General features: G+C 42.4%; 2 protein-coding genes and 1 non-coding gene across 5 annotated transcripts; 1 reads left to right on the top strand and 2 right to left on the bottom strand.

Annotated features, from left to right (window-relative positions):
• Positions 1-291: 291 nt before the first annotated feature.
• sdhdb (succinate dehydrogenase complex, subunit D, integral membrane protein b) lies at positions 292-8,237 on the top strand. Its single transcript, XM_026191774.2, has 4 exons — positions 292-423; positions 3,860-3,970; positions 5,522-5,672; positions 7,174-8,237. The coding sequence occupies exons 1-4, from the start codon at positions 375-377 to the stop codon at positions 7,337-7,339; spliced, it is 477 nt and encodes a 158-aa protein (XP_026047559.1). The 5' UTR covers positions 292-374; the 3' UTR covers positions 7,340-8,237.
• Positions 8,238-8,620: 383 nt separating this feature from the next.
• LOC145420036 (uncharacterized) lies at positions 8,621-25,418 on the bottom strand. 3 transcript variants are annotated; one of them, XM_080288748.1, is made up of 8 exons: positions 25,327-25,418; positions 24,842-25,056; positions 17,003-17,055; positions 15,869-15,943; positions 15,711-15,722; positions 15,478-15,597; positions 13,956-14,095; positions 8,621-9,234 (listed from the first exon to the last, which is right to left on the bottom strand). In XM_080288748.1, the coding sequence occupies exons 4-8, from the start codon at positions 15,933-15,935 to the stop codon at positions 9,031-9,033; spliced, it is 543 nt and encodes a 180-aa protein (XP_080144874.1). In that variant the 5' UTR covers positions 15,936-15,943; positions 17,003-17,055; positions 24,842-25,056; positions 25,327-25,418; the 3' UTR covers positions 8,621-9,030. The 3 variants fall into 3 exon arrangements, with proteins under 3 accessions (XP_080144874.1, XP_080144872.1, XP_080144873.1); XM_080288746.1 differs by lacking the exon at positions 17,003-17,055 and having other exon boundaries at positions 25,327-25,417; XM_080288747.1 differs by lacking the exon at positions 17,003-17,055 and having other exon boundaries at positions 25,346-25,399.
• On the bottom strand, positions 24,122-24,227 carry LOC113037066 (U6 spliceosomal RNA). Its single transcript, XR_003274565.1, has one exon. It is a non-coding gene; the product is annotated as a U6 spliceosomal RNA (small nuclear RNA).
• Positions 25,419-26,056: the final 638 nt, after the last annotated feature.

The following is a 26,056-nucleotide window of genomic DNA, read 5'->3' as shown; positions in this document are numbered from 1 at the left end:
TATTTATTGTCAAACTTTATGTCCATAGTTTAAAAACCAAAAACACAAAATATAAAGCTTAATAAAAAAAGAAAATATCTGTAAACATATAAAACCATAATATAAATAAAACGTATTAATTATTTTAGATTCATTTATTTCTTGTGTTGTTTTGTACAGCCACAGTTGACCACCTTCTAAAAACAGACACTTAATAGGAATGAAACAAATGTTGTAGTCCACATAGCACACCATATAATACTATTATTAGTTATTGGTATTTATTTAAAATACATAATAATTAGGTGATCATCTCGAACACCCACAATCTTTGTGACGCCACGTCGACAGGATTACATCCGGGTTACTGCCGTGACCTTGGTTGGTTGTTCATCATGGCGGCCATCGTCAGGTTGAGTTCTGTGTGCCGCAGAGGAATTAAACGTGAGTAGCGCTGCTTCTCTCCGGGGTTTATGACTGTTCTAAGCATGTGTGCTTACTTTAGGGCCGCAGTTCGACAGCAGGCCGATTTGACGGAAGTGAAGTCGAGTGTTGGCCGTAGACGAACAAATGGCGCCAGCTGCAGACTTTTCAAGATCACGGTTTCACTGAAGCATCCTGCTGTCAGTATTAGCCGCTTTATTGCTACCTGTCAGTGGCCAGCGCCAGCTAGGTATGAGTAGTGCCAAAGGCCGCTTTGCTAGCGTTATCGCTCAGCACTGTCCACCAAAGATTATTCAGAAGTTGGAGAATTATTACTTCGAAGGAAAAAGGAGGCAAAAGACCTGAATTGCAAGATTTGTAGTCAATGACAGGCCTCTTAAAAAAGTAAAATAGAAATCGGCTCCCTTCCTTTGACGTTTTAAAGAGCACAGTAAAGTTTGCGTTAGGGTAAGGCTGCTCTCGTTTGGCTGTTTGTGTGGATGATTTCCAGCTGTAATCGCACTATTACATAGCCTTCATGTGTTCATAACAAACACAAGAAAATATAAACGTTTTAAAGAATTATATACAGTGTGTGATAGTTATAATTACGCTCATTCTATCTGATTAAATTCCGCTAGTGTTCGTTGTGAAGCAGATCTTAAAATGCTTGATCTTGACTGTGAGCTAATACAGAAGCACCAGTGAACTTCCAGACCGACGCCAATATTTTCTTCTGTCTGTTCGTGCTGTTGTTGTCATCCCCCTTTGTGCCAGGAAAAAAGCATTTATTATTTAATTAAATTAAAAACACAACGCTTTCTTTCAGTTCCTCATTTATTCATTTATATTTTTCAGTTCAGATCTACGTGACATAGCAGATCATTAACACAGTGCTGCTGTGCACAAAGGGAAATGCTCCAATGCTCCATGGAGCTTGAAGGGGACAGTCTCTTAGAGTAAAGACACCACTAATTATTTTACCTTAACTGTGTGTGATGTGTCGCAGTTTAAAACTCGTGGTGTTCTGGGAGAATGTACAGTATTGAAATGGAGGACATGTAGGAAGCACTGCACTGGAGCCTATCCCAGCTGTCATAGCTGTTTTTTATTTATGAGAAAAATCAGATCCACATATGAGGACATTTGTTTTAAATTTTAATAGAAGAGTGGCAGTATAATGTCCTCGTAAGTGGATATCAGGCCCATGTAGAGCAGAATTTAGTATTTTGGTCTAGACAAGAGAACATGTGATGTCCACGTGTGGACACCAGGTCCTCGGAGGTTAAAAAATACATTTGGCATCAAAAGTAAGAAAATTTGGTTTGGGTCATTATTTCTTTGTAACAGTGCTTCTTGGCATTGAAGATGTTGGAAGACCAGTTATTTCACCTTTAATAGTACCATATTTGTAAGGAAAATAAATTTTTTTGTTGAGCAAGGAACCCATGCAATGACAATCAGATGCCTGATTAGCAGCACCTGCGAGCATGCACACTGCTCTTGTAGTTGGTTTCTGCTCCAACCACACCACGTTTAACTGATCTGTGTAGGGTCCATGCCATAGGGCAAACTAAGATGCAGTGTTATCTGCAGTGAGCCCTGGTACCATTGAAGGCCATGTTCCATCTATCAGGGGTAAATGGCCTGCATTTGTATAGCGCTTTTCTAGTCCATAGGACCCCAAAGCGCTTTACACTACATTCAGTCATTCACACACTGGTGATGGCAGCTACATTGTAGCCACAGCTGCCCTGGGGCGCACTGACAGAGGCGAGGCTGCCGGACACAGGCGCCACCGGGCCCTCTGACCACCACCAGTAGGCAAACACGGGGTTAGTATCTAGGGGGTGTCCTAATTAGACGACGACACCACAAAAAGAGTTTCCTCACACCGTACCACTTAGGCTACGTTCACTCTGCAGGTCTTAAAGCTCAATTCCGATTTTTTTGATCAAATGCGATTTTTTTTTTTTTTTTTGTCTGCTCGTTCACACTACAGATAAAACGTGACAGCAAACGCGCTCTAGTGTGAACGCTCAAAGCGGCCGCATGCGCAAAAGAAGACGTCACACACAACATGCTCTGTTTAGACCCAGAGCAACAGTGTTGTGTGACTGATGGCCTTAATATAAAGACTTGTTTCGGACTTTACGTTTCCCAATTTTGCTTTAAGTTATAAAGTTATTGTGTTATCTACATTTGGCCTAATAATGATCCTTATTGCTGTTTTAGAGGATAGCTGCAGATTTCTGTCAGAATCTGCAGATTATACATGGTAAATGGTAAATGGCCTGTATTTATATAGCGCTTTACTAGTCCCTAACCAAAGTGCTTTACATATCCAGTCATCCTCCCATTCACACACACATTCACACACTGGTGATGGCAGCTACATTGTAGCCACAGCTGCCCTGGGACGCACTGACAGAGGCGAGGCTGCCGGACACTGGCGGGCGCCACCGGGCCCTCTGACCACCACCAGTAGGCAACGGGTGAAGTGTCTTGCCCAAGGACACAACGACCAAGTCTGTCCAAGCCGGGGCTCGAACCAGCAACCTTCCGATTACAAGGCGAACTCCCAACTCTTGAGCCACGATCGCCACCAGTACAAAAAAATACAGTACAAAAAAATGTTCATGTTTCTCCAACGTTGTCTTCCCAACAGTTTCACTGGATGGCCAGGAAGCGTTCGCGATGTCTTCTCCGTCGCTGATAATCGGCGTCTGTCTTGTGTCAGTGACGTAAAAGACGGATTTAATGCGACGTGACCATCAAACAGCAGCCGCTTTCTAAAACATCAGATATGTATCTGATTCAGCACCACATACCAAAGTGACCCAGGTCGGATTTGAAAATATCGGATTTGTGCCGTTCACACTGTCAGACCATGATCGGATAGATGGTCGCAGAGGGTCACAAAAGTCGGATTTGATGCGCTTTCGCCTGCAGTGTGAACGCAGCCTTGGAAACGTAGGCAGTCTGTGAAAGGTTTGCAGGACGGTTTGCCTGTTGGCTCTCTACCCACACCATCAAGAACAAACTGCTAACAGCCGATCTCCAGTCACATAGGGCAGCAGAATAAGCTGTTTGGAGTTAGCAGAGAAGATTAGGCAGGTTTTTCATGACCGTGACCCACAACTGCGTTTTGTTTACAAATGTGGGACTGTTCAGGAAATAAACAGGTTGGAAGTTTGAGTAAAGGCAAAGCTTCTTGGAAAAGATGGGAGTTTAAAAATAATTAGGTTAAAGGAGCGACGTCATACACTTGAAAACATGTCAACACACTGCCTGGTGAAACCCCGCCCCCTTGTGGTGAAATTCAGCATTGTGCAAATCCAGAAAGTACCTTTTTTAAATTTAGAAACTGAACACACACAAAACATGCACAACATTATGAGGAAAGGAAAAGTAAAGCAGCCAGATGTGTTTGTGACTTTGTGTTTTCTCTCCTCAGCTCTGTTCTATCAAAGCGCGTTGCTGGTCAGGCCGCTGGCTGTACCCCACAAACACCTGGAGCAGCCGAACCTGCTGACGGCGAGGATTCATTCGTCACAGAATCTGAAGGGTCAGTGTTGACGTAGCGCCCTGTGTGCAGGTGTTGTACAGAACGAGAGGTGCACGTAGATTATTTAAATACCACAACCTCAGAAACCTCTGTGGCAGTCATCAGCTCTGACACACTTAAATCAACATAAGCTTTCTAAGCTGCACATGTTCTACTTTTGACTCAACGTAAGTGTAGCGTGTGTGACACACATTACATTTCAACACCAGTGGAGGTCCAGTGGGGCGGTCCTGGCATCTGAGGAGCTGGTTAGCTTTCCAAGAGCAGAAAATGGCTAGTTCAGACATGTTTTGCATTAACTATAATCTTAATGGAGGGCGAGAGAGAAGCAGAATGGAGCGCTACACCCCGAGGGCGAAAGGAGGAGCCATTGCAGGCCGATTGTGTCACACGCAGTCATCACTGAGCCTGGAACAACCCTGATGCGATCGTGGTCACAGTCGGGCTTGGTCAGGGTCACGAACCTGGCAACCGCTCAGCAGGTACAGGTGTCTGAAGTGGAGCAGGATCGCTTTGGTTCCTGTTTTGGATCTTCATGGTTTCGCCCTCACGTGTACACACAGCGTTTTTTTCCACATGAACACAGGCGGTGACATTTTGGCCTGTTTGGAGGTCATGTGGTTTACCCACGATGTGGGTCCAGAATGAAGGAGCCTTCTTTCTGTTTTTGCTCAAATGTAAAAATACGTTCATATTGAGCCAGAATATGATTCACCTTTTCTTACTTTAGTGAGTGATAGTCCTCCTTCTTTTTGTCAGAGTTTTTCTTTGGCTCTTTTGTCTCTCCAGTCCTTATATCTGATCAGTTTCACATTTGTAACGCTGCGTAACACCAACCGTGAGTCTTTCAACAAAGGCACTTAATACGTGCAAAGCAAGATAAAGAAAATAAATCCTTGGCCAATATATCACAATTTCAGGTGTTTAAATTGTATCGCCCTTAAATTCTACATCGGTTGTAACAATGTGGATTTCCAGCTTATCTTATTATAACAGAAAGGTTTCCAGTCTTTGTTATAGTGAAGAAACAATCAGTTTTCCTGTCCTGCTGAGAGAGATAAGAGAAATATGCCCGCTTCAGCCACATTAGAGGCTTTTGAGCATTAATGATGACTTTATTATTTTTAACCATAAAATCATCATTTAAAACTGCATTTACTTGGATGCCGATACAAGGACAGTGTCACAGCTCCACGTCTGGTTTGTGCAGCTTAAACAAACTGAACGTGAGAGCAGAGCTGCAGACGTTGTCACCCTCAGATTGGTGCCAAGTTCACTGCTTGCCAATGATGCTGATGGATTACTGACCATACTTGTTATCTACAATTTGTGCAACATTAGATACAAAAAACTGAAAAAATAATCGCAGAAAGATGTTCAGTAAAGACACAAGCGGCTCAGTGAAGTAGCCAAACCTAATATGCAGGAGACCCGGTCTTTCCAGTGGCATGTGTAGAATTTGAGATGCATGTGACTGAGTCAGATTGAAGTCTGCTCAGAGCTTCACATTGTTCGGCCTTCTGATGATCTGCAGTTTATCTTGCTTCACAGCGAGTTCCACCTCCAAAGCGGCCTCTCTGCACTGGACGGCAGAGCGAATGCTGAGCGTGCTGCTGCTGGCCATGGGCCCTGTCGCTTATTTCAACCCTGGTCCTGTCATCGATTACTCTCTGGCTGCTGCCCTGACCCTTCACGGACACTGGTAAGACTAGCAGTCAGCTGATCCCTGGTTTCACTTGTTTCTAAAATGTTATTGCAAATATTCGCAAGCCTAAGGTAAAATATTCCTGACGCCTGTGTTTTATTTGAACAGTAACGCTAAGCTGTCTTTTTTTAGAGCTTTCACTTCCTGAAAGCTATATAAGCTCTCGCCAGTCTGTCACAATACCAGGACACTGTCCAGGCTGCATTTATGACTGAGACAGAGAAACAATATTTCCTCATTCAGCTCTCAATACAGAGCTGGTTTATTAGGTACAGTGATTGTGTATGATTGACACGAACAATGTTTCTCTGTTTATTGACCATCATGCAGGTTTTTATCAACGTACATTTAAATGGTATACTTACCCTGGAGGTCACATAAGTATTACAACAGAAAATATAAGTTGTTTTATGCAAATTGGAGACACTTATGCTTAGCTAGCTTGGTTAATTAGAGACTGAATGGCTCAAACATAAGACGAGCTGTTACTGTGACTGTCACTGGATGAAGATTTTGCAGCTCAGAAATCATATTTTATAACGTGGATCTCAAATCTCTTTAAAAAAATTAAAGGTTTGGACAACTGCAGCAGCATTTTAGTCTAGGGCGGCTCGATTATGGCAAAAATGATGATCACGATTATTTTCACTGACATTGAGATCTCGATTATTTGACGATATTTATTTAACAATAACAATGTGTTGAATAATGACTTTAAAACATAATATAAAATAGTGCAAATACTGATAACAGTGCAAATGTTTGCAATATAAGAAATCAATGAAAAATGTAAACATCTGTGTTTAGTGAACTTTGCAGTGTTGCTCTGTGGTGCAGCTACTGTAGCAAAGTTTACACACTGTGTCTACTTGATCCACGTCTGACTGAACCCACAATGTTTCCACACCACTGAAGGTTTTTTACCTCTCTGTTCAACCAACGGCAGTCACTCTCCTCTCCTAATAACTTCTGCTTAGCTTTCCGAGCTTCCCTCGGGTCCTCTTAATTGTTGTGACACGTGTTCAAAATGCAGAGAGGTGCGCTCGATTTGCCACACGGAGCAGCGCCAGAGTAAAGCACGAGGGAGGGGCTAATAATCGGCTCAGTCATTTTTAACGATCGTTGAAAGCCCAGATCGTAATCGAGATTAAAATTCGATTAATTGAGCAGCCCTACTTTAGTCCCAGCTGGAATCTCCAGTATTAGTGTGTCAGGCTGCAGAGCGAGAACTCTGTGCACGTGACGGCTGAGGCTCCTGGCTGTCATCACGTGTGCACACAGTTCATTCAGATGTTGCGTCGTGCGTGGAAACGTCAGCACGTTTATGGGGCAGTAGTTGATGCATTACTGTCATGGTCAAGTTTAGAAACACTGGTTGCACATTTTCCATGTGTGCTGTGCAGTCATTTAGAGCGCTTCAGTGTAACCCTGCTGAAGCAAAGGGAGGCCTTCTGTCTTCACTGGCTGCTCATCTTTTCCTCTGCCTGTGTTGTTGCAGGGGTCTCGGGCAGGTGTTGACAGACTACGTTCACGGGGACGCAAAGATCAAGATGGCCAACGCGGCTCTCTTCCTCCTGTCCACGATCACCTTCACTGGTCTTTGCTACTTCAACTACAACGACGTGGGCATATGCAAAGCTGTCGCCCTGCTCTGGAGCAAGTGAATATGACTGTGGGCCGGGACGCTCAGGAAGACCGAAACACTGGTCCTGGCTGCGTGTTTAACAAACGAAATCAGTGTGTTCTCTGTAAATATCATTTTGACAATATTTCATTGATTCAAAAGTGTTTGTGTTCATTGATTCTAGCTTTGTCTTTGTGCATTGATTGGGCTGTTCCTGAGTAACCGTGGAACAAATTTACGCTACAAACATGTTTTAACAACACAGCCATGACTTGATCAAGTCTTATGGAATACAGCTGTCTGAGCTCTCGTTCATTCTTTCTCATTTGCGTCCTTTGTGTGGCTGATCTCTTAAACATGTTTACTTCCAGTGTGTGCACATGCTGCCTTTTCTCTTACACTATCATCAGCAGCACACACTAACCCCTGTTTGAAAACCATTTCCATGCCCCACCTAGTGTTTTAGTGTCATTGCGACCAGGCTGTCCCTGCAACCCTGCGGCTGTACAGAGAGCCGTGGGCTCTGCTGTAGGAGCAGACAGCGTGTGCTTATATGAAGCTTTATTAATGCTCTGCTTGAAGGTTTAATAAAGGTCAGACTGGCTAAATCTTATTTTAACCTTCGAGGCAGGAACAGGACACGACTGCGTCTCTATGGGGTCATGTTATACTTTGTATGTGAATCAGTTTCTGCTGCAATCTGCAAATTTCAAAGAAACAAAAAGGCTTTAAAATAAATGTTTATTTGGATCCTAAATCAGTAAAATAAGACTTAATATGGCAGTCCATTACATTCTAATCTTGGAACATGCACTTATACACAGTACACATGTACAGTCTTTGCATGCAGCTTCCACACCAGCACTTCTTTGTGTTTGGCTGGAGTGAGTGTGATGTCACAACACCTGTGCAGTAAACATGTTTTATTCCAGCTTCCACATTTGGCGTCACTCTGTTCTTTCCATCAAGGCTCAACTGGGGTGTACTACGGAGCAGTGGATGGGTTAGCAGGTTATGTTGAGCTTATAGAGTATACATGTCGACCCCGAGTGCGTACGTGCCACGGCTCCATTTGAACCTTTTACACTGGCCGAATATTAATAATGTCTCCTCAGAAAACTTCATCTCACATTAGTCTCGACTACTTTACAGCGCTGGTGTTGCCTTTTATGTTTATAGGATTTACAGATTTCCTCTGACGTGTTTGTCGTCTTACCCGTCATCTCCGACGGGGATTAGTCGAGCTAGCTCATGCTAACAGAGCCTGGCCGTTTTCAACTTTCTTTGAAGTACACCACTCATGACAAAACAAGAAACACAATGAAAGAAGTACAAAGCCTTTATTCTTATGTACAAATGCTAATAGCTAGATTGTTGTATGAGCTTATAGTTCTAATTTTGGGTTCAATCTGAGGTTACACGGGCCCAAACCAAACATGCATGGGTCCAACCTCACAATATTCAATGATTAACTGAATACTAACAAAATCTCAAATGAGATAAAACTCATTTCAAAGCTGCCTTTAACTAAAGATTTATGGATGGACACATTGTAACCTTAGAATGATACAACAGGGAGCATGTTGAGGTTCCAAATGGTTTGAGATCAGATTTGTTCCATTTAAATCACAAAGTGACTCTGAGTTATGACTTTAAGAAGTTGTTACATCGGATATCTGCATTTAGTCAAGTCAGATGACTTTTTTTTCATTATTTAGACAACTTCTTTAATTATTTGAGCTCAAACTCAACTCTCATGTCAACATCGTCACCTTCAGTAAGCAGGGTCAGTTTATAACGACCGTTTTCATCCACAACTCCAAGAGCTTTGTTGGGATCTTCTGAGAACACAAACTTAAACCTGTTAGTTCCAGAAAGGCGCGTCTGGTAGAACAAAGCCTTGTGAGTCGTTCCAGGGATGTCTGTGGGGGGCGTCTATGGACAGACATAAGGAGAAAAAGAGTAACAATCACTGTGTCATCCTGACGCACTGCAGATCAAGTATAGTGGCCCTTTCACACGTGGAGATTAAACTGTTGTTTTCTTTTGAAGTTTTTACTGTATCAAATGTTCAGTATGTGTTTGTCACTTAATATCAGTTTGGTTGATCCTGATCAACTTACACATGAAACATGATTGTAAAGTATAATATACGCCATATTGCCAAAAGCATTGGCTCAACTGCTATCATACATACATATGAACTTGAGTGACATCCCATTCTTAAGGGGCTGCATCCTTCAGAGGCTGCATTTGAAGGCCGATTATGTCACAGCCAGGCGACGAAGGCTGCTCCAAGTGCGGCCAACAAATGCGTCCGTCACCTCCTAAAATTTGAAGGATGGGTCGGGTGTATCCTTCGTGGCCAAACCTATCCCAGAATTTCGTCTTGATGCATGCTCAATCATCCAGGTAAGTAAATCTCCAAAAGTTGATTCTGTTCATCTGGACGTAGCGTTTTGTGGGAGAAACGTTTCGTCACTCATCCAAGTGATGTCTTCAGTCTCAGCTGACTGCAGGTTTCAATCTTATAAACAGGACATTTGCATAATGACTGAAACCAGCCCACTGAAGGAACAATGGGCTGGGAGGTCAGTTCCTTAATCTTATGCAAATTCTCATTACCACTGATCAACAACCACTGACCAAAACCAAAAAAATGGCCATGAGTACCATTCACAGAGAGTTGGGGAATGGCTGCAATCACAGCGTAAGATGGTGACAGATGTACCCTTAGGCCCCTCCTCCATTCAGAGATGGTCTTTCCCTTTTCACGTAAATGGCCTCCTTGACTCGGCGCTCAAAACGGCGTTCCTCCCTGTCCAGGATGTTACATCCTTATCATTGAAAGATGATTGCAGCCATTCCCCAACATTCCCCAACTCTCTGTGAATGGTACAGGGTACGGCCATTTTCTCAGCCTCGCACTCTGTCTTCGAAGGATGCAGCCTATGAATTGACACATACCTTTAATCCATAGGTTTCAATATGATGTCAGCTAACTCTTTGCAGCTATAGCAGCTACCCCCAAGATTAAGGTGGGAATTGTTTTTTTTTTTTTTTTTTTTACCATTGTTCCAGAAGTGCATTTGTGAGCCCAGAAACTAATGCTGATGAGGCCTGCTCACAGTCTGCTCTAATTTATCCCAAAGGTGTCCTGTCAAGTTGAGGTCAGAAATCTGTGCATGCTAGTCAAGTTCTTCCAAACTCCCTCAGCAAGGTCTTTATGGATCCTACTGCTCATGTTGGAACAGGAAGGGTCATCCTCAAACTGTTCCCACAAAATTAAGAGCGCTGAAATGTCCAAAATGTCTTGGCATGCTAAAGAGTTCCTTTGTGAGGTCAGAGACTCATTTTGGATGAGATGTCTGTGAAAGTTCCTTTGATTAGAACTAAGGTGCCGGACTCAATCGTGGACAACAACCCCACTCCACAGTCTCCTTCGTCTTCATGGAAACCCCCAAAAGTTGATTCTGTTCATCTGGACGTAGCGTTTTGTGGGAGAAACGTTTCGTCACCCATCCAGGTGACTTCTTCAGTCTCAGCTGACTGCAGGTTTCAATCTTATAAACAGGACATTTGCATAATGACTAAAACCAGCCCACTGAAGGAACAATGGGCTGGGAGGTCAGTTCCTTAATCTTAATTATGCAAAGTCTCATGACCATTGATCAAAGACCACTGATAAATGGCCATGAGTACCATTCACATTGTGACGTTTCTCCGACTGAAAACTCTACGTCCAGATGAACAGAATCAACTTTTGGGGATTTACTTAGCCGGATGATTGAGCCTGCATCAAGACGTTTCATGGAAACCCAATCCATGAAGCTCTACACACTGCTCTTCAGCTAATCTGACAGTCACATGAAGTTTGGAGGCACTATATGCCTCAAAATCCATTGAACCTGCTCTGTCATTTTCTGTGGCCTACCACTTTGTGGCTGAGTTCCTGAATGCAGTGATTTGAATGGGTGTGTCAATACTTCTGGTAATATATTTGTATATCAGGCAGCATTAACCGCATTACATTCAATACTGATATAATTTATATGCATATTTTATTTCTGTTAGGACTTCCAACTCCCAACTCTTGTGACAAAGTGTAATAAGTACTTGTTAAAAAAAAAAGTACATCCTTATGGTGGGGTGTAGTTTGTGGTCTGATCCACTTTAAGAGTCTGGGATATCTGGCACGTTGTTAGGGGCCTTCAGTCCCTGTACAACCTGATTTGTATTGCCGGCAGCAAGTCGGACTTGTTTCTGATAGGTGGCAGATTCCGTCAGGGATGCCCTGTCACCACTTGTGTTTATAATTATTATGGACAACATATCTAGGTGTGGTGGGAGTCTCCACGTTAGCGACCTCGGGATTTCATCTTTGCTTTTTGCCAGGTCAAGGACAAATTACTACCCCAGGAAGGACGACGTGATTAGCGACAACTTTGCCAAATGTTTTTGAAAGCAGTTGTGAATTAGGCGTGAAATCCTCTAAAACAGTGGAAAGCAGGGAGGGTTATAATAAGCTGAGAGAAGATGCTGACTATTTTACAGTAACCTGGAGTGAAGAAATAGATTGATTTATAATAAAGTGAAGACGGGGGAGATGTCAGATAGAACCTCTTTAATGAATTTAGGAAAGTTATTGTAGGCTGAAGAGGAAGAAGTGGGCATATCAAGGAGACATGGAGGCATGGAAAGCAGAGTAAGCGGGATTCGTGAGTCTGCCGATGGTGTCAACCAGGAACGATGACAATCAATGTTAAATGAACTAGTAAAATAAGATGGTTTTATTCATCTAAAGAGCTGGTTGAACATGGGTAGTAACTCCTAAGCAGGAGGAGGTAGTGAACATGGACATCAGTGATTTCTACCTGTGGTCAGCTTTTGCACACTCTTCTGTGGTAACAGATGTGATTGGTGCTCCAGGGTGAAAGATTGGCGCTAATCTGGCTTTTATCAGTTCTCCACAGTCCAGAACTGATAAACATTGAATATTAAACCAATTAACTAGATCGTTAACATTCGAAAAATGAGGTGTAGATAGAGATTAGAGAGGAAAGCTGACAGGCCAAGAGCAAAATCCAGATCCACTGTGGGCTCACCAACATGTTGCACCAAAAGTGAATGATTTTGCAATGTTAAGATACATTTCCGTATCTATGCAGTTAGAGATTATCAGTATGTAATTTTAAGTCTCCTATCACAATGATTCTGAAAATTGCTGTAGGTGTCATGGTCCTGAGTCTGACGACTCAGTGTTTGGTGTTTCTTTATATCATCCTATGTTCTTGTTTATTCTGTTATGTCTTTTGTTTTATGCCTGCCTGTGTTCCCTCGTCTGTCCACGGTGTCTGCTTGTAAGTCTGTTAAGTTCAGTGTCTTCTCAGGTCCTCTGTGTCTGTTAGTTTCCTGTTTTATTCTGAAAGTCCTTGTCTCATGTGGGTGCATTCAGTTTACGTTTCCCCTGTCTCATCAGATGGGATTTCTTCCAGCTGTGTTTCCCTCCTGTCTCCCATCCCCTGATCACTGCTGTGTGCATTTAAGCCCTGTGTGTTCTCCTGTTGCTGGTTTCTCTGCGTTCATGTCCTCCGTCATTCTGAGTGATTTCCCTGCGTCTGTCTGCGTGTCTCTGTCTCTGTCCGGTTATCATTTCAGGTTTGCTTTTTAGTTTTCCCAGTTGAGGTTACTCTGTTCTGTTTCTCGCCTTGTGTATTTGTTCCACCTCCCTCAATAAAGCCTCCTCACTTCGGAGGTGCCTGCGTTTTGGGTCCTTAAATAATTCCACACGACTGCTGCCCCAGCCGTGACCGTAGGGTTTGGGAGATCAGTATATAACAGAACGTCAAAGTGGATCTTTATGCTGACTTTAAAAATCCAGTAATTCAAAAGAATGAAATGAGTCAAGCGTAAACTGAACTCATGTTACTCTGTTCTTCAAAGCAAGGAGCAGAGAGAGAGAGAGAGGTGGAAATCAGGTGGACTGAAAGATGTTTTACCAGCATCTAACAGCAACACTTGTTCCTGTAATCACCATCTAAACTGTTATTGGGGAAAAGCCTTGTTCAAACCACCTGTTCAACAAGTTCCAGCATGAAGAGAAGGTATGTAGCTGCCAGTCAGCGTTTAACACAGTGAAAGCCTTCAGTAACTTTACAGCAGCTAAAATGAAAGCAGACTGTTAACTTTGTGTGATGCAATATTTAAATCAGGCAGCTTGCTGAAGGCTGCCGGCAGCCATCCCATTTTATATACCTGCAACGAGCAGAGGTGAATCTAAAGGGGGCATGGAGTGCAGTAGATCCCATTTTTTCAAGGCTTTGGTAACATTGTTTTGGAATAAAAATGAACTTTATTAATTAAACTGTATTTGTTTTTAAAAATATAAAAAGGTTTTTATGGGCCAGTAAAATTACAGTTACTGATACACTGGATTCTTATTATTTTCTAAACCATCAGACTGCCCAGTTTTCTGCAGCACAGGCCAAACCACAGAGATAAGAGTATACTGCTGATTAACTTTGAATGTCAGCTTCAACGCATTGAGCAAAATGCTTCCAGTACAGATGTTATCTTTTTGTTTTTAATGTGAAATGAGATGAATATCAGAATAACTGCGAGTGCACTAAAACCAACTCGTGATTTCTTGTACTTACCATTGGTACAGCTTGAATTTTGTGCTCCTCACAACATACCACCATTGTCTGGTCATTCTTTAGGGTATATATCATGACTGGCATCTTTTCCTTATTGTTTAGAGTAGAGCTCCGATAGGTCCAGATGCAGAGTTTCTTCTCTGAAGAGGAAACAAGGACAAGCAAGAGCAGCATGTCATTCAGCTATGTCTTGTTTTAAAGAACAAAGGTGATGATATCCTGCTGTTCTGTTCGTCTCTATGTGTCAGTTTGTTCTTTGTGCAAAACAGGACCAAACTGCAGCGCTCCACAAACTTATTTGTTCGGCTTTTAATGGACCGACCAATTTAAAATCCTGGGGTCACGTTTTGACAGGCAGCAGCTGTAGTGACTGCAGATTTGGACATATGGTATTATTATATCTATTATATTTGGGACTCACATTAACACTAAACTTAGCTACATGTTAGGGTTGAAATTCCACCACATTGAGAGAGACTCACTGCAGAGGCAGCTGGTCATGTTGCTGGTTGCTGTAATCATTTCCGCTCCACAGTGTAGACCTCTGCAGTCGTTCTACAAATGCATTGTTCACTTAAAGGTACAGTCAGTGGTCTTTACTTCCATCCACTTAAACAATTCAGGGTCGCAGGGAGCTGGAGCCTCTCCCAGCTGCCACAGGGTGAGAGGCAGGGTACCCCCTGGACAGGTCACCAGTGTGTCACAGCGCTAACACAGAGACACACAACCACTCACATATAGGTGTGAATAATCGTTTAACCTAACCCCACTAATTGCAGGTCTTTGACTGCGGGAGGAAGCCGGAGTATCCGAAGAGATCCCACACAGAAACGGGAGATCATGCAAACTCCACATAGAAAGGCCCTGGCTAAAGAGTGGATTCAAACCCAGGACCTTCTTGCTGTGAGGCGACACTGCTAACCACCGTGCTGACCCTTTTTTTTTTTTACTTTATTAACAGTTATGCTGCGATAGGTGTAGGCTGCTGGGCGATTGCATGATGCATCGAATACTTCTTCTTCAGTCACCTTTCTCACTCACTATGTGTTTATACATCTCTGTGCATTAAGTCATTAGCGACTTACATTACTGAATGAACAAGAAACGCTCATCACGGGAGATCGTGCATCACGGGAAGTCCCAGCAGCCGAGGCCTATTGCAATGTAATTAAGGGAGGATTTGGGGTCACCTGATCCAGCCCTGCCTGACTAAGCAGACAAATGTCCATCAACATGCGTCAACAGCTTTATTCTCTCAGCAAGTTGCTTTATTCTTAAAAAATTTCAACAATTACAATGTTGAAGAAGCTAGCGCACAAGCTCTTTTTTTTTTTTGGAATACTTTATTGATATTGATTATTGGGCACCTGGGGAGCAGTGTGTAGGGACAGTACCTTTGTTCAGGGGTATCGAACCCCTGCCCTTCTGATCATGGGGCCACCACTCTACCTACTGAGCCTGCCAAGTTCAACCAAACTGAACTGAAAAGTCAGTAACCATAACAACAAGAACTCTGTCTTACCACAGCAGGTCTGGAGCACGAATGTGTCTTCTTGGTTTAAAATCAGGTATCCAGCACCGTTCTTGCTCTCAATGGACCAATGATACTCTCCTGACTTTCTGAAATTATCCTCCTCAAAATCTGTATTTTTGAGAGAACAACACGACGATGAGCTTCACATCACGCCTCACAATACTACTCTGCTATCATATTCTAAAATGAAATTAAAAAAGAGAAATATTAAAATCCTTTACCCGGTGAAGCCACTTTTAGATTTTCAGAGGACGCGTTCACATTTTGAAAAAAAGACAATAGAAATAAAATTTAAATAATTGCATAATTAACCTATAATAATGACATGATTAAATGTACAGACTGAGCAACTACTGAGAAAGTATAAAATGCCTTTTACCTTCAAAGTAGAAGGAATCCTCAGCTGTATCCAAAAACTCAACATTGATGCAGCTGCTGGACGCCATCAGGTAGACTAACACAAACACAGTCCTTTGTTGGTTAATGAATGCACAGTAAATCCTAGTTAAAAACATTTATAACCAAAGCCACTTGTGCTGAACGCTGTGTACAGCTGTCTACACACAAGAACCAAATATCCATGCTTCCACCCATCCATTACTTCAGTGGACCTCGCTCTTATTTTGAAAATCCATTCAATAACCAGCTGGCGCTCTGGCTCTACAAAGCTCTGCATCATGTTTACACATTTTAATAAAAATGTTGGTTGCTCTTTTATCTTAGCTGCACAAAAGTAAAGGAAAGTGTTAAAAACGATGAAAACTGTCCACTGCCATCTGTCAAGGTCTCTCTGCTGACTCTTTTTTGACACACTCATTCCCTCTGTGGTGAACGCTGCTCTTGCTCTGAGTAGTTTTTCAACCAATCAGCATCCTGTCTACACACAGTATCATAACCTGTCAGGATATGGGCAGCAGACACCAAGGGGGGGTCTCATGAATTTCGTTTTGTGGCAACTTTCAAACATGATATGTTCTGTGATGTGTTGCATGCTTTAATCTCTTGATCGCTTTCTGTTGCACACGTCTTTGAAGATGTTGAAGTCAAAGTTCTTTGACTGCAAAAATGTTCACATGCAGCTAGTGTAACTGTATCTAGCAGCATGCAGGGAAAAGGATGTTAGAAACTGACCATGAATATCACAAAGATAAAGCTGATAAAGAAAGTCCTTAAAGTGCATAGAATAACTGTACAGGTAAATGTGACCTGTGGCCTAAAATTCATTAAGAGTAGGAAGGAGCTATGCCATGCTTCATTCAGTGCTTTCAGTAATGGACGAGTTACCAGCTTGCTCTTTTAAAATGCATTCCCCAACAATGGAAATAAAAAAGAATCTACATTGTACTTTAAAAATACTTGAAATGTAAGAAGCAGTGAAACGTGGCACCTGGAGACAAGTTTAAACAAAAACTCTGGACATGACCTGGTTATGTGCTCAGAGTATGTTACCATGGTAATACAGCCAGGTAAAAATAGAGATACATCACTCCTCTAGAGAACAGGAACTACAAACCTCACTCTGGGGAATGTCACTTCTTCTCATCGCAACCAAACACGCACAGAGCACTATACAAATAAGTGACAAGAAAGAAAACAAAGTCCTAGTAAGGTGCACAACCTTAGCATTTATTTTCCAAGTTTCCTGAACTCTTCTGGACACATGAACAGCATTCCTTCAAAAGATCTTTGCTACTTTATTAGTAACAGTGATGAGGTAGAATAGAATAGAATTCAACTTTATTGTCATTGCACATGCACAGGTACAGGGCAACGGAATGCAGTTTGCATCCATCCAGAAGTGCTTTAGTGATATAGATATATTACAAATAGAGCTGGGCGATATGAGATTTCTTCATGTCACGATGTTTTTTTCATTTCAGGCGATAACGATATCTATCACGATATCAGCCAAATAACTATATTTGTAAGATTTAAATGTGCCGTTGCTCACAAGTAAAATGTGAAATAATCAGCAGCTTGTTTTTATTTAAATATTTATTTCCCATAATAAGTTCAACAGGGTAGATGTACTTAAGGAACATGAGACTTTTTCAGATAAATAAAGGCAAATATTGCAAACTACACAAAAGGCAGCCGCTAAAGCGTTTAAGTTTCAAAATAGAACAAACGAAACAGACTAAATTGTCAATTCCACTTAGAAACAAAATATTAATTCTAAAAATAAATCTTAGTTTGTTTTACAGAAGAACAGACAAAACTGACTAACTTTTGTCAGTATCAAATAAACTGAGAACTAAAAGGAAATTCTCAATCTCTCCTTGTTGTATAGCTGAGCTTTTCAAACAGTTTTAACAGTTACTTTAGTCTGACAAAAGCCGAATGACGAATCAGCGCTTCCAGTCAGAGACTGAGCTGCACCGCTTTATTGTATTTCCAGACTTGCTTTCGGCACATTTACAGTGCAGCTACTCTGTTTGACTTGAAATAGCCGAAATACCTTCACACTACGGAGCTTCTGTGGCTCTTCCGGCGTTGGAACCGTCAACTGTTTTCTCTTCGGTAACCTTCGGTCACGCTCGGTTGATGTTTCTCTAGTCGGCGCACTCATTTCCTCCATTACCGCTGGCTGCTTCCCAAACAAATACACATGTGCGGCACATAACAAGTCACGTGACGTGACGGCTGTGATTGGTTTGGCTCTGCGCTACTTAATTTGGATTGGCTGTTCTTTTTTTCTTTTTTAAAGAGGACAAGAGAGATGAGGCCTATCGCAATAGTTTAAGTCAAAGGAGCTTGCAAAGAAAAGCATCTGGACTTCTTTAAGTTGCTTGAAGACGTTTCACCTCTCATCCGAGAAGCTTCTTCAGTTCTAAGGTCAAATGGTGGAGAGTCCCAGATATAAACCTAGTGGGAGTTTCCCCCCACAGAGGGACAAAAGGACCCCCTGATGATCCTCTAATCGCCTGAGCCAAGGTGGGAAACTGGGTGTGGGTCCCAATCAGCCAGAGTTTCGGGTGAGTTCATTATGAAACCTGGCCCCACCTTATCATGCGAATTCCTGAGGTCAGATGGCCCAGGATGTGAGTGGGTGTTAAGGCGTCTGGGAAGGATCTCAAAACTGGATTATAGATGGCAGAGAGTTGGTGTCGTAAACCCCCGCCTCTGTTCAAAGATGGTCGCTCACAGTGGACATAGATGGCTTCTTTCACTCCTCTTTCAAACCATCTGTCCTCTCTGTCCAAAATGTGAACATTGGCATCCTCGAAAGAGTGTCCTTTATCCTTAAGATGCAAATGGACTGCTGAGTCTTGTCCTGTGGAGGTGGCTCTTCTGTGTTGTGCCATGCGCTTGTGAAGTGGCTGTTTGGTCTCTCCGATGTAGAGGTCTGAGCATTCCTCGCTGCACTGTACAGCATACACCACATTATGATGTCTGTGTTTTGGCGTTTTGTCTTTCGGGTGAACCAGTTTCTGTCTGAGCGTGTTGCTGGGTCTGAAATGCACTGGGATGTCATGCTTGGAGAAAACTCTCCTGAGTTTCTCTGATACACCGGCTACATAGGGGATGACAATGTTGTTGCGTCTGTCCTTCTTATCCTCCCTCGCTGGTGTCTGGTCTTCTTTTCTGTGCCTCTTTGCTGACTGAGAACCTTCACAGACGCAATAGTTTAACTTTTCTATCGAGGAAAAGTTATTTCGCAACACATATCGTTATCGTTCTATCGCTCAGCTCTAATTACAATATATATTAACAATAATATAGATATGTGAGTATATTACAGAAATGGGTCCTTACTTTTCCAAGATGGCGCCAGTGTGCACGGCAAGCCGTCTTTGGGTCCGTCTTCCTGAGTGTTGTTTTCTCTTTGTTTTATTACTTTCTATATGCTTTCCGGATGTTACTGCCCTGATTGCCTATGATCGACAAACTCTTTTAAATCTTCGACCCTTGAATCACAAAAAGCCGGATCTATATTGGAACTTAGGGAATTTTTCCCAGTCTCGACCACATACTTCCGCCTGCACGGATTACCTGCCTCTTTTTACACCGCACAAGAAACGATATAGGAAACGGGGTAAGCGGAGTGGTTTTCGCGTTCGTATTAAAGCTTACCTAAAAGCACATGGAGTGATTGGCTACTGCTCCATTATTGACAACCTGTGGCCCTCCCAGCATACCTTCAGACTGTGTCGTCATCGATGGATTCGCTATGCTGGCCAGCAAGCCCATTCGGTTCTACCAGCTGAGTGTCCACCTGTATGGAGCTGGAAGCGGGCCTCTGGAGGAGGTGTGGATTACAGTAATCTTCGTCGGCTGGGACGTGCTCCCAGTAGCGTCAACGAGGCTACGCTCCGTATGGCACTGCTAAACACTAGGTCACTGGTGAACAAGTCCTTCGTTGTAAATGACTTTTTTCTTGCATCAAGGCTGGATGTCCTGTTTTTAACAGAGACCTGGATTCGCCCTTGTGAGTCCTCTTCCTTTTCGGAACTTCTTCCACTGGACTGTGCTTTCTTTAATTCTCCTAGGACCGCGGGCAGGGGTGGAGGGCTAGCCTCGGTTTTTAGAAGTAAATTCCGAGTGCGGCAACTGCCTCCCACCTTGCACTCCAGCTTTGAAGTACAACTACTGGAGTTGTCCGGTTCCCCCCCAGACCCTCTGTGCGGTGGTGTATCGACCTCCGAAGCGCAACAAGGACTTTATCCGTGAATTTGCTGATCTTCTAGGAATTATTTTCTTAAGTTATGATCGTGTACTTATTTGTGGTGATTTTAATATTCATATATGCTGCGAGGAGGACCTATTGGCAAAGGACTTTCTTGCCCTTATTGACTCTTTTAATATCACTCAGTGGGTGAGGAAATCAACCCACATTAAAGGGCATATGCTGGACTTGGTATTGTCGTATGGACTGGACATTTGCATCACAGACATCAATGATGCTGGAATTTCGGATCATTTCCCAGTTATGTTTGATGTTCAGTCATGCAATATGGAATTGAACTCTGAGGGTCCACCGAGCCTATCACGTCCGATTAATTCTGAGGCTGTTGCTCTTTTTTCTGCGGCCTTTGCCAATTCTTTTGGTTATGAAGACATCAGTAATGCACCTCTCTCGGTTGATGGCGTAGTCAACTCTTTCATCTCTATATGTACTTCTATTTTGGATACTGTGGCTCCAGTAAAGATTCGACGCCGTAAAACCTCACGCCAACCTTGGCTAAATGAATCCATCCTCGCTCTTAGACGTGAATGTCGTCGAGCTGAGAGAAGATGGAAAAAAGATCAACTTCAGGTGTCCCTTGACATCCTGCATATGAGCCGGTCTAAATTCCAGAAGGCTGCCAAAATGGCAAAAACTTCTTTTTTATCTAACATTATTGCGAATAACAGCCATAATCCTCGAGTCCTGTTTAAAATCTTTAATTCAGTGGTTAATCCCTGTTCGGATGTTTCAGTGGGTGCCTCCCCGGCCCTCTGCGAAAAATTTCTAAATTATTTTATAGATAAAATCTCATTGTTAAGGGCCACACATTCTTTGGTAGTAAATCAAGCCCCAGCTTCTGAATGTTCAACGGTTTTCCAACAGTTCGAACCTGTGTCATTTTTTACTTTAAAGGAAATAATTAATAATCTGAGAAGCTCAAATTCTTTGCACGACATTATTCCCTCTCGTATCATTAAGGATGCATTGAATACAATCGGGTCTTGTATTTTATTTCTAATGAACTTCTCACTGTCATCTGGCTATGTTCCGACTGTCTTTAAACATGCAGTCGTGCAACCTGTCATCAAGAAAAGTACCCTTGATCGTAACATTCTAGCTAGTTACAGGCCGATTTCTAAACTTCATTTTACGTCAAAGGTCTTAGAGAAAATAGTGCTTCGGCAACTACAGACCTATTTAGAGAGAAACGGTATAAGTGATAAATTTCAGTCTGGATTTAGACCGCGTCACAGCACCGAAACTGCCCTACTAAGAGTCTTTAATGACCTTCTCTTAATTGCTGACTGTGGGCGCTCTGCGGTCTTAGTACTATTGGATTTGACCTCAGCCTTTGATACGGTTGATCATGATATCCTTTTGGCAAGATTGGAACATGTAGTAGGCCTCAAAGGAAATGTTTTATCTTGGTTTAAATCATATTTTTCTGAGAGGTCGTTCTCCGTCTCGATGGGAAAATATTCCTCTTCTTCTGCCCGTTTCCGCTGTGGTGTGCCCCAGGGCTCGGTACTGGGTCCTGTGTTGTTTTCTCTCTATATGTTGCCCTTGAGCTCCATTTTTGAAAAACACAATGTCTCTTTTCACTGTTACGCTGATGATATTCAAATCTACCTTCACCTGACTGGGGATGCTTTATCCTCACCACATCCTCTGTTTGACTGTCTGAGTGATGTCAAGGACTGGTTATCACGTAACTTTCTTACTTTAAATGGAAAGAAGACAGAAATTATTGTTTTTGACCGAAATATGCCTCTGGGACAATTGACTGACACATTTGGGCCTGTTGCTAACTACCTTACTGATACTGCCAGGAATCTTGGAGTTTTCATGGATAGCTCCTTCAAACTTGACAAACAGGTCTCTACTGTGGTAAAAACTAGCTTTCATCAACTACGCCTAATCTCTAAGGCTAAACCCTACATACCACACAAAGATATGGAGAAACTCATTCATGCTTTCATTACGTCAAGACTGGACTATTGTAACTTACTCTACTTGGGTCTACAATCTTCTCTTCTGCAGCGTCTGCAGCTGGTCCAGAATGCCGCAGCACGTCTCTTGACCGGCACTAGAAAGTTTGACTCTATCACCCCTGTTCTGAAAAATTTACACTGGCTTCCTATCAAATATCGAATTGATTTTAAAATTCTATTGTTTACTTATAAAATTTTGAACAATATGGCACCTGACTACTTAGCTGATCTCCTCTGTCTGTACAGCCCTCAGAGAGCACTAAGATCATCGGGCCAACTGCTCTTGGTGCAACCTAGGTCTCGGCTGAAGACCAGATGAGACCGTGCCTTTGCCGTTGCTGCACCCAGGCTATGGAATACTCTCCCTCTTCATATTCGCGCGTCAGATTCCATTCAGTCTTTTAAATCACGTTTAAAAACGTATTTGTTTGATCTGGCATTTAAGGCGAATTAGGGTAATTTACATCTGGCTCTGTATTTAGATTATGTAATTATCTTATATTTTATATATTTGTAATTTATATTTTATTGTGATTTTATTTGTACTGCGATTTTAATGGAAAGCACTTTGGTGTACTTCGGTCTTAAAAATGTGCTATATAAATAAATTTTGATTGATTGATGGTATGTTATAATGTACACGGTATGATGTATGTTGTGAATATTCTATAACTAAGTATGTACAGGCTGTAGTGAGTACAAGCTGTGTACAGGCTATGAACAGGATATAAATATAAAATAAAAAACTATACAGAAATCTGAGGTCTAATGCATCAGGCCACAGGATGAGCAGGTGTTAAGTTGTGTCATTAATGTGCATTAGCGGTCACCTTGATAGAATAAATCAGCCATGCTGTAAAGGCCAGGTCAGTGCATAGACTAAAGTATTTTGTATCAATTGTAAGAAGTGAAAGTGACATCAGAGAGCCTTCACAAAGTTCAAACACTTCAGACAATGAGGCACGCCTGTCCTCTTATTATCCTGAATTTCAAGTCCATTCCAAGTTAGCTTTGGCGATGCCAAAATAAACAACTATAGGTGTCTAATCCACTGGTACAGAGAGTCAAACAGAGACGAAAGAAAGCAATAAAACACCATCCCCAACGGTTGATTCTGTTCTCTGGATGTAGCGCTTTCAGCTGGAGAAACGTTTCGTCACTCATCCAGGTGACTTCTTCAGGTTTCCCCAACCTTATAAACAGGACACTTACATAATGACTGAAACCAGCCCACTGACTAACAATGTGCTGTGAGGTAACTAGTTTCAGTATTTATACAAATGGGCTGTTTAAAAATTGGGGAAACCTGCAGTCAGCTGAGACTAAAGGAGAATAAGTATATTAAAATATATTAATTTAAAAAAGAAAAAAATCCTAAATTAAAAGGCTTGAGTAGTGTGGTTAACAGTCAATATCTACAGGGGATTAAACGCTGGTTAAACATATTACATTCAGTTATTCTCATAGATGATAATCTGAGCAGCTGCTCAACCTGCCTGGTTTTAGAGCAGACATGGTCAGAGCTGCCGTCTTCTCAGAAGGAATACGCACACAAATTTGGAAAAGTTGGCTGGATTTGTACGAAATGAAAGGGCTGGTAATGGACAGATGCAAGGATACTGATGTTTAAACCCTCGTGTAATAAAGAAGATGGATCAATTTGTTTCACTAACTCATCTATACAAGGCATTTTATAGAGGGTACAGCAGCCGTGGCTGTTTGTCTTGGAACAACTGTGATCTCCACATTTGGACTTTTTTCTTGAAATAGACTTACAGCTTTTTTCACAAAATGATCGATAATATGTGTTCTAAATGTGGCCCTAAATTCCTTTGTTGCATTCATTTGTATCTATGTTTAGATTTGACAGGGCGAGTACTGTTTGCTCTACTTGTCCTGACGAAACACCTCTGTTCTAACCGCTGCCAAATAAGACCACACTGAGAGAGAAATATATTAGACCTTATCACCTTATCATGTTTTCCATCTGAGAGTATTCAAGCCCACTTCCTTGCGCAGGGGCCATGCTAATCTTCTCTGTATCATATCCAATTTAGCGTACGCGCTTGCCAAAGCCCACTTCCACTCCATATCTACTTCTGCCAGTGCCCACCCACAGTGGTCAAGCCCACCTCTCCCCTCAGCCATCACCTTTTATTAATACTATTCCCCAAGTTGGCTCAAGGCAGTATCTTTGCCTCTTTGAAAAGTGAGAGCGCTGCAGTCATCAGACGCCCGGTGTTACAGCTGTATAACACAACACATTCAGGTGATTCCTCCTCGCGGGTTCTTCACGCGTGTCGTAGCATCACAGAAGATAAAGGCGTGTTTACAAGCCTGTTATGCCGAGCCCGATGACCCATAATGCCACACAAAAGTTCCCCCATAAAGTCAGCTTTCAGCAAACTTCAGTCTGTTTAGGATTCGTTCCTTCGGGTCAGTGTTATAACCCTCCGCCCCCCAAAAATGCTTTTTTATTCGACATGTGTGTGAATGTTTCGTGGTCCGCCATTAACCTCAGCTGATAGTCCGAATTTAGACAGCGAAAGCTTCGTGACGTTCCTGTTTATCGGTCACGGAGCTCGGAGTAAAAAAACACTAATAGCATGCATATTTACGTTTCGCCACGACTGTGACCGGACGCCTTCCAGTCACGTTTGCAGCTTCAACCATAAATAGAACCATCACATACCTTTGGAGATGCTTTGAAAACCTGCAGAAGTTGTCTTTGTCCTCGGAAGGTCTGCGCTTACTTCCCTTTGAATGGCAGAGAAATGAGCCCGTTTGTAGGAGAAAGCTGCACCTCACCCCGTTACTGTGCCTTCATATGTTTCTTTCCCTCAACGTGTTACAGCGTCACACTTTCTCTGTGTGTGAGAGACGGACAGCAGGGCGGGGCTTTCAAGTCTAACGGCGGAAGTAAAAAAGGAAGGAATCGAGATTAAGTGGGAAAAAAAATCCTATTTCTTGTTTCATTTTCTCTGGTCTCAAACCAGTTCACGTCGAATTGTAACTTGATTGAATTTATGTACTGCTTACTGCCTATAAATATAGTGCAAAAGTCTTGAGTGCAGTCTTGTTGAGTCACAAACTTTCTTATAATTTTTAAAGTGGTCCTGGCAAGTACTTGTCCAGGCTTTCTGAAAGTCACTCAGAGTTTACCGGTTTTTAACTCACCGTCAGCCCAGAAGCTTACCACTTCCACGGTGTCACGCTTCCTCCTGTCCTCTCTCGCTTTCTCTCTCTGACGTGTCTGAGAATGAAATGGTGGGCGTGGTCTCTTCTATCGGGAATCAATGCAGTATTTAAACTGATATCTACCACCACCATTCCTTGCCAGAGAGCAGCAGAGTGGTTTTTAGTATATATGAAATGAGAGAGGCTCGCTGGTGGATTCAGGACCAAGTGCAAACTCATTCACTCATGTGCAGTGATTTAACAGCACCATTGTTCACTATCCGGTCGTTAAGTCTGACGTCACTAGCCGTGTCTGGGCCTAAACTCCGCTGCAGGTCCATATATCAAACGATCACTATGGCATTACTGAGAGTTAAAAACTGTCTAAAGTCTTTCATCTTTAATAAAATGATCAGCGTTCTGCTCTACCAGGTGTAACAATTGAGTTTAACATCCAGGCATCCATGAAAACGGAATTTATGACATTTAACGGAGTTAGAAGTTAGCAGGGAGTTAGCTCGCTAGCTTCTATCTAAATACAATATAGCACGTCCTGACTGCGGGGTTTTGGAAACAAATTCAAACGTACAGCTCTGCTATCACTTCCAACATAAATGAAGACAGAAAACTAAACAGCAGTGACGTTTGTAGGGTTACTGAAGTTGGGCTAGCTGCTATATAATGATGTGCTACGTGACCGCTAGCGACACAGCTATGTTAGCATAATATA

Source organism: Astatotilapia calliptera, chromosome 14 (assembly GCF_964374335.1).
Source record: "Astatotilapia calliptera chromosome 14, fAstCal68.1, whole genome shotgun sequence".
In the NCBI taxonomy this organism is placed as follows: Eukaryota; Metazoa; Chordata; class Actinopteri; order Cichliformes; family Cichlidae; genus Astatotilapia; species Astatotilapia calliptera.
This window is presented reverse-complemented; position numbering and strand designations above follow the sequence as displayed.

Excerpts from the sequence above, each read along its gene's own strand:
- sdhdb (XM_026191774.2), top strand. The coding sequence starts at position 375 with ATGGCGGCCATCGTCAGGTTGAGTTCTGTGTGCCGCAGAGGAATTAAA. Across the intron at positions 424-3,859 it reads GTGCCGCAGAGGAATTAAAC|CTCTGTTCTATCAAAGCGCG; the intron begins GTGAGTAGCGCT and ends TTCTCTCCTCAG. Across the intron at positions 5,673-7,173 it reads CTGACCCTTCACGGACACTG|GGGTCTCGGGCAGGTGTTGA; the intron begins GTAAGACTAGCA and ends GTGTTGTTGCAG.
- LOC145420036 (XM_080288748.1), bottom strand. The coding sequence starts at position 15,935 with ATGGCGTCCAGCAGCTGCATCAATGTTGAGTTTTTGGATACAGCTGAG. Across the intron at positions 14,096-15,477 it reads CGTGCTCCAGACCTGCTGTG|AGAAGAAACTCTGCATCTGG; the intron begins GTAAGACAGAGT and ends TTTCCTCTTCAG. Across the intron at positions 9,235-13,955 it reads AAATTCAAGCTGTACCAATG|ACGCCCCCCACAGACATCCC; the intron begins GTAAGTACAAGA and ends GTCTGTCCATAG.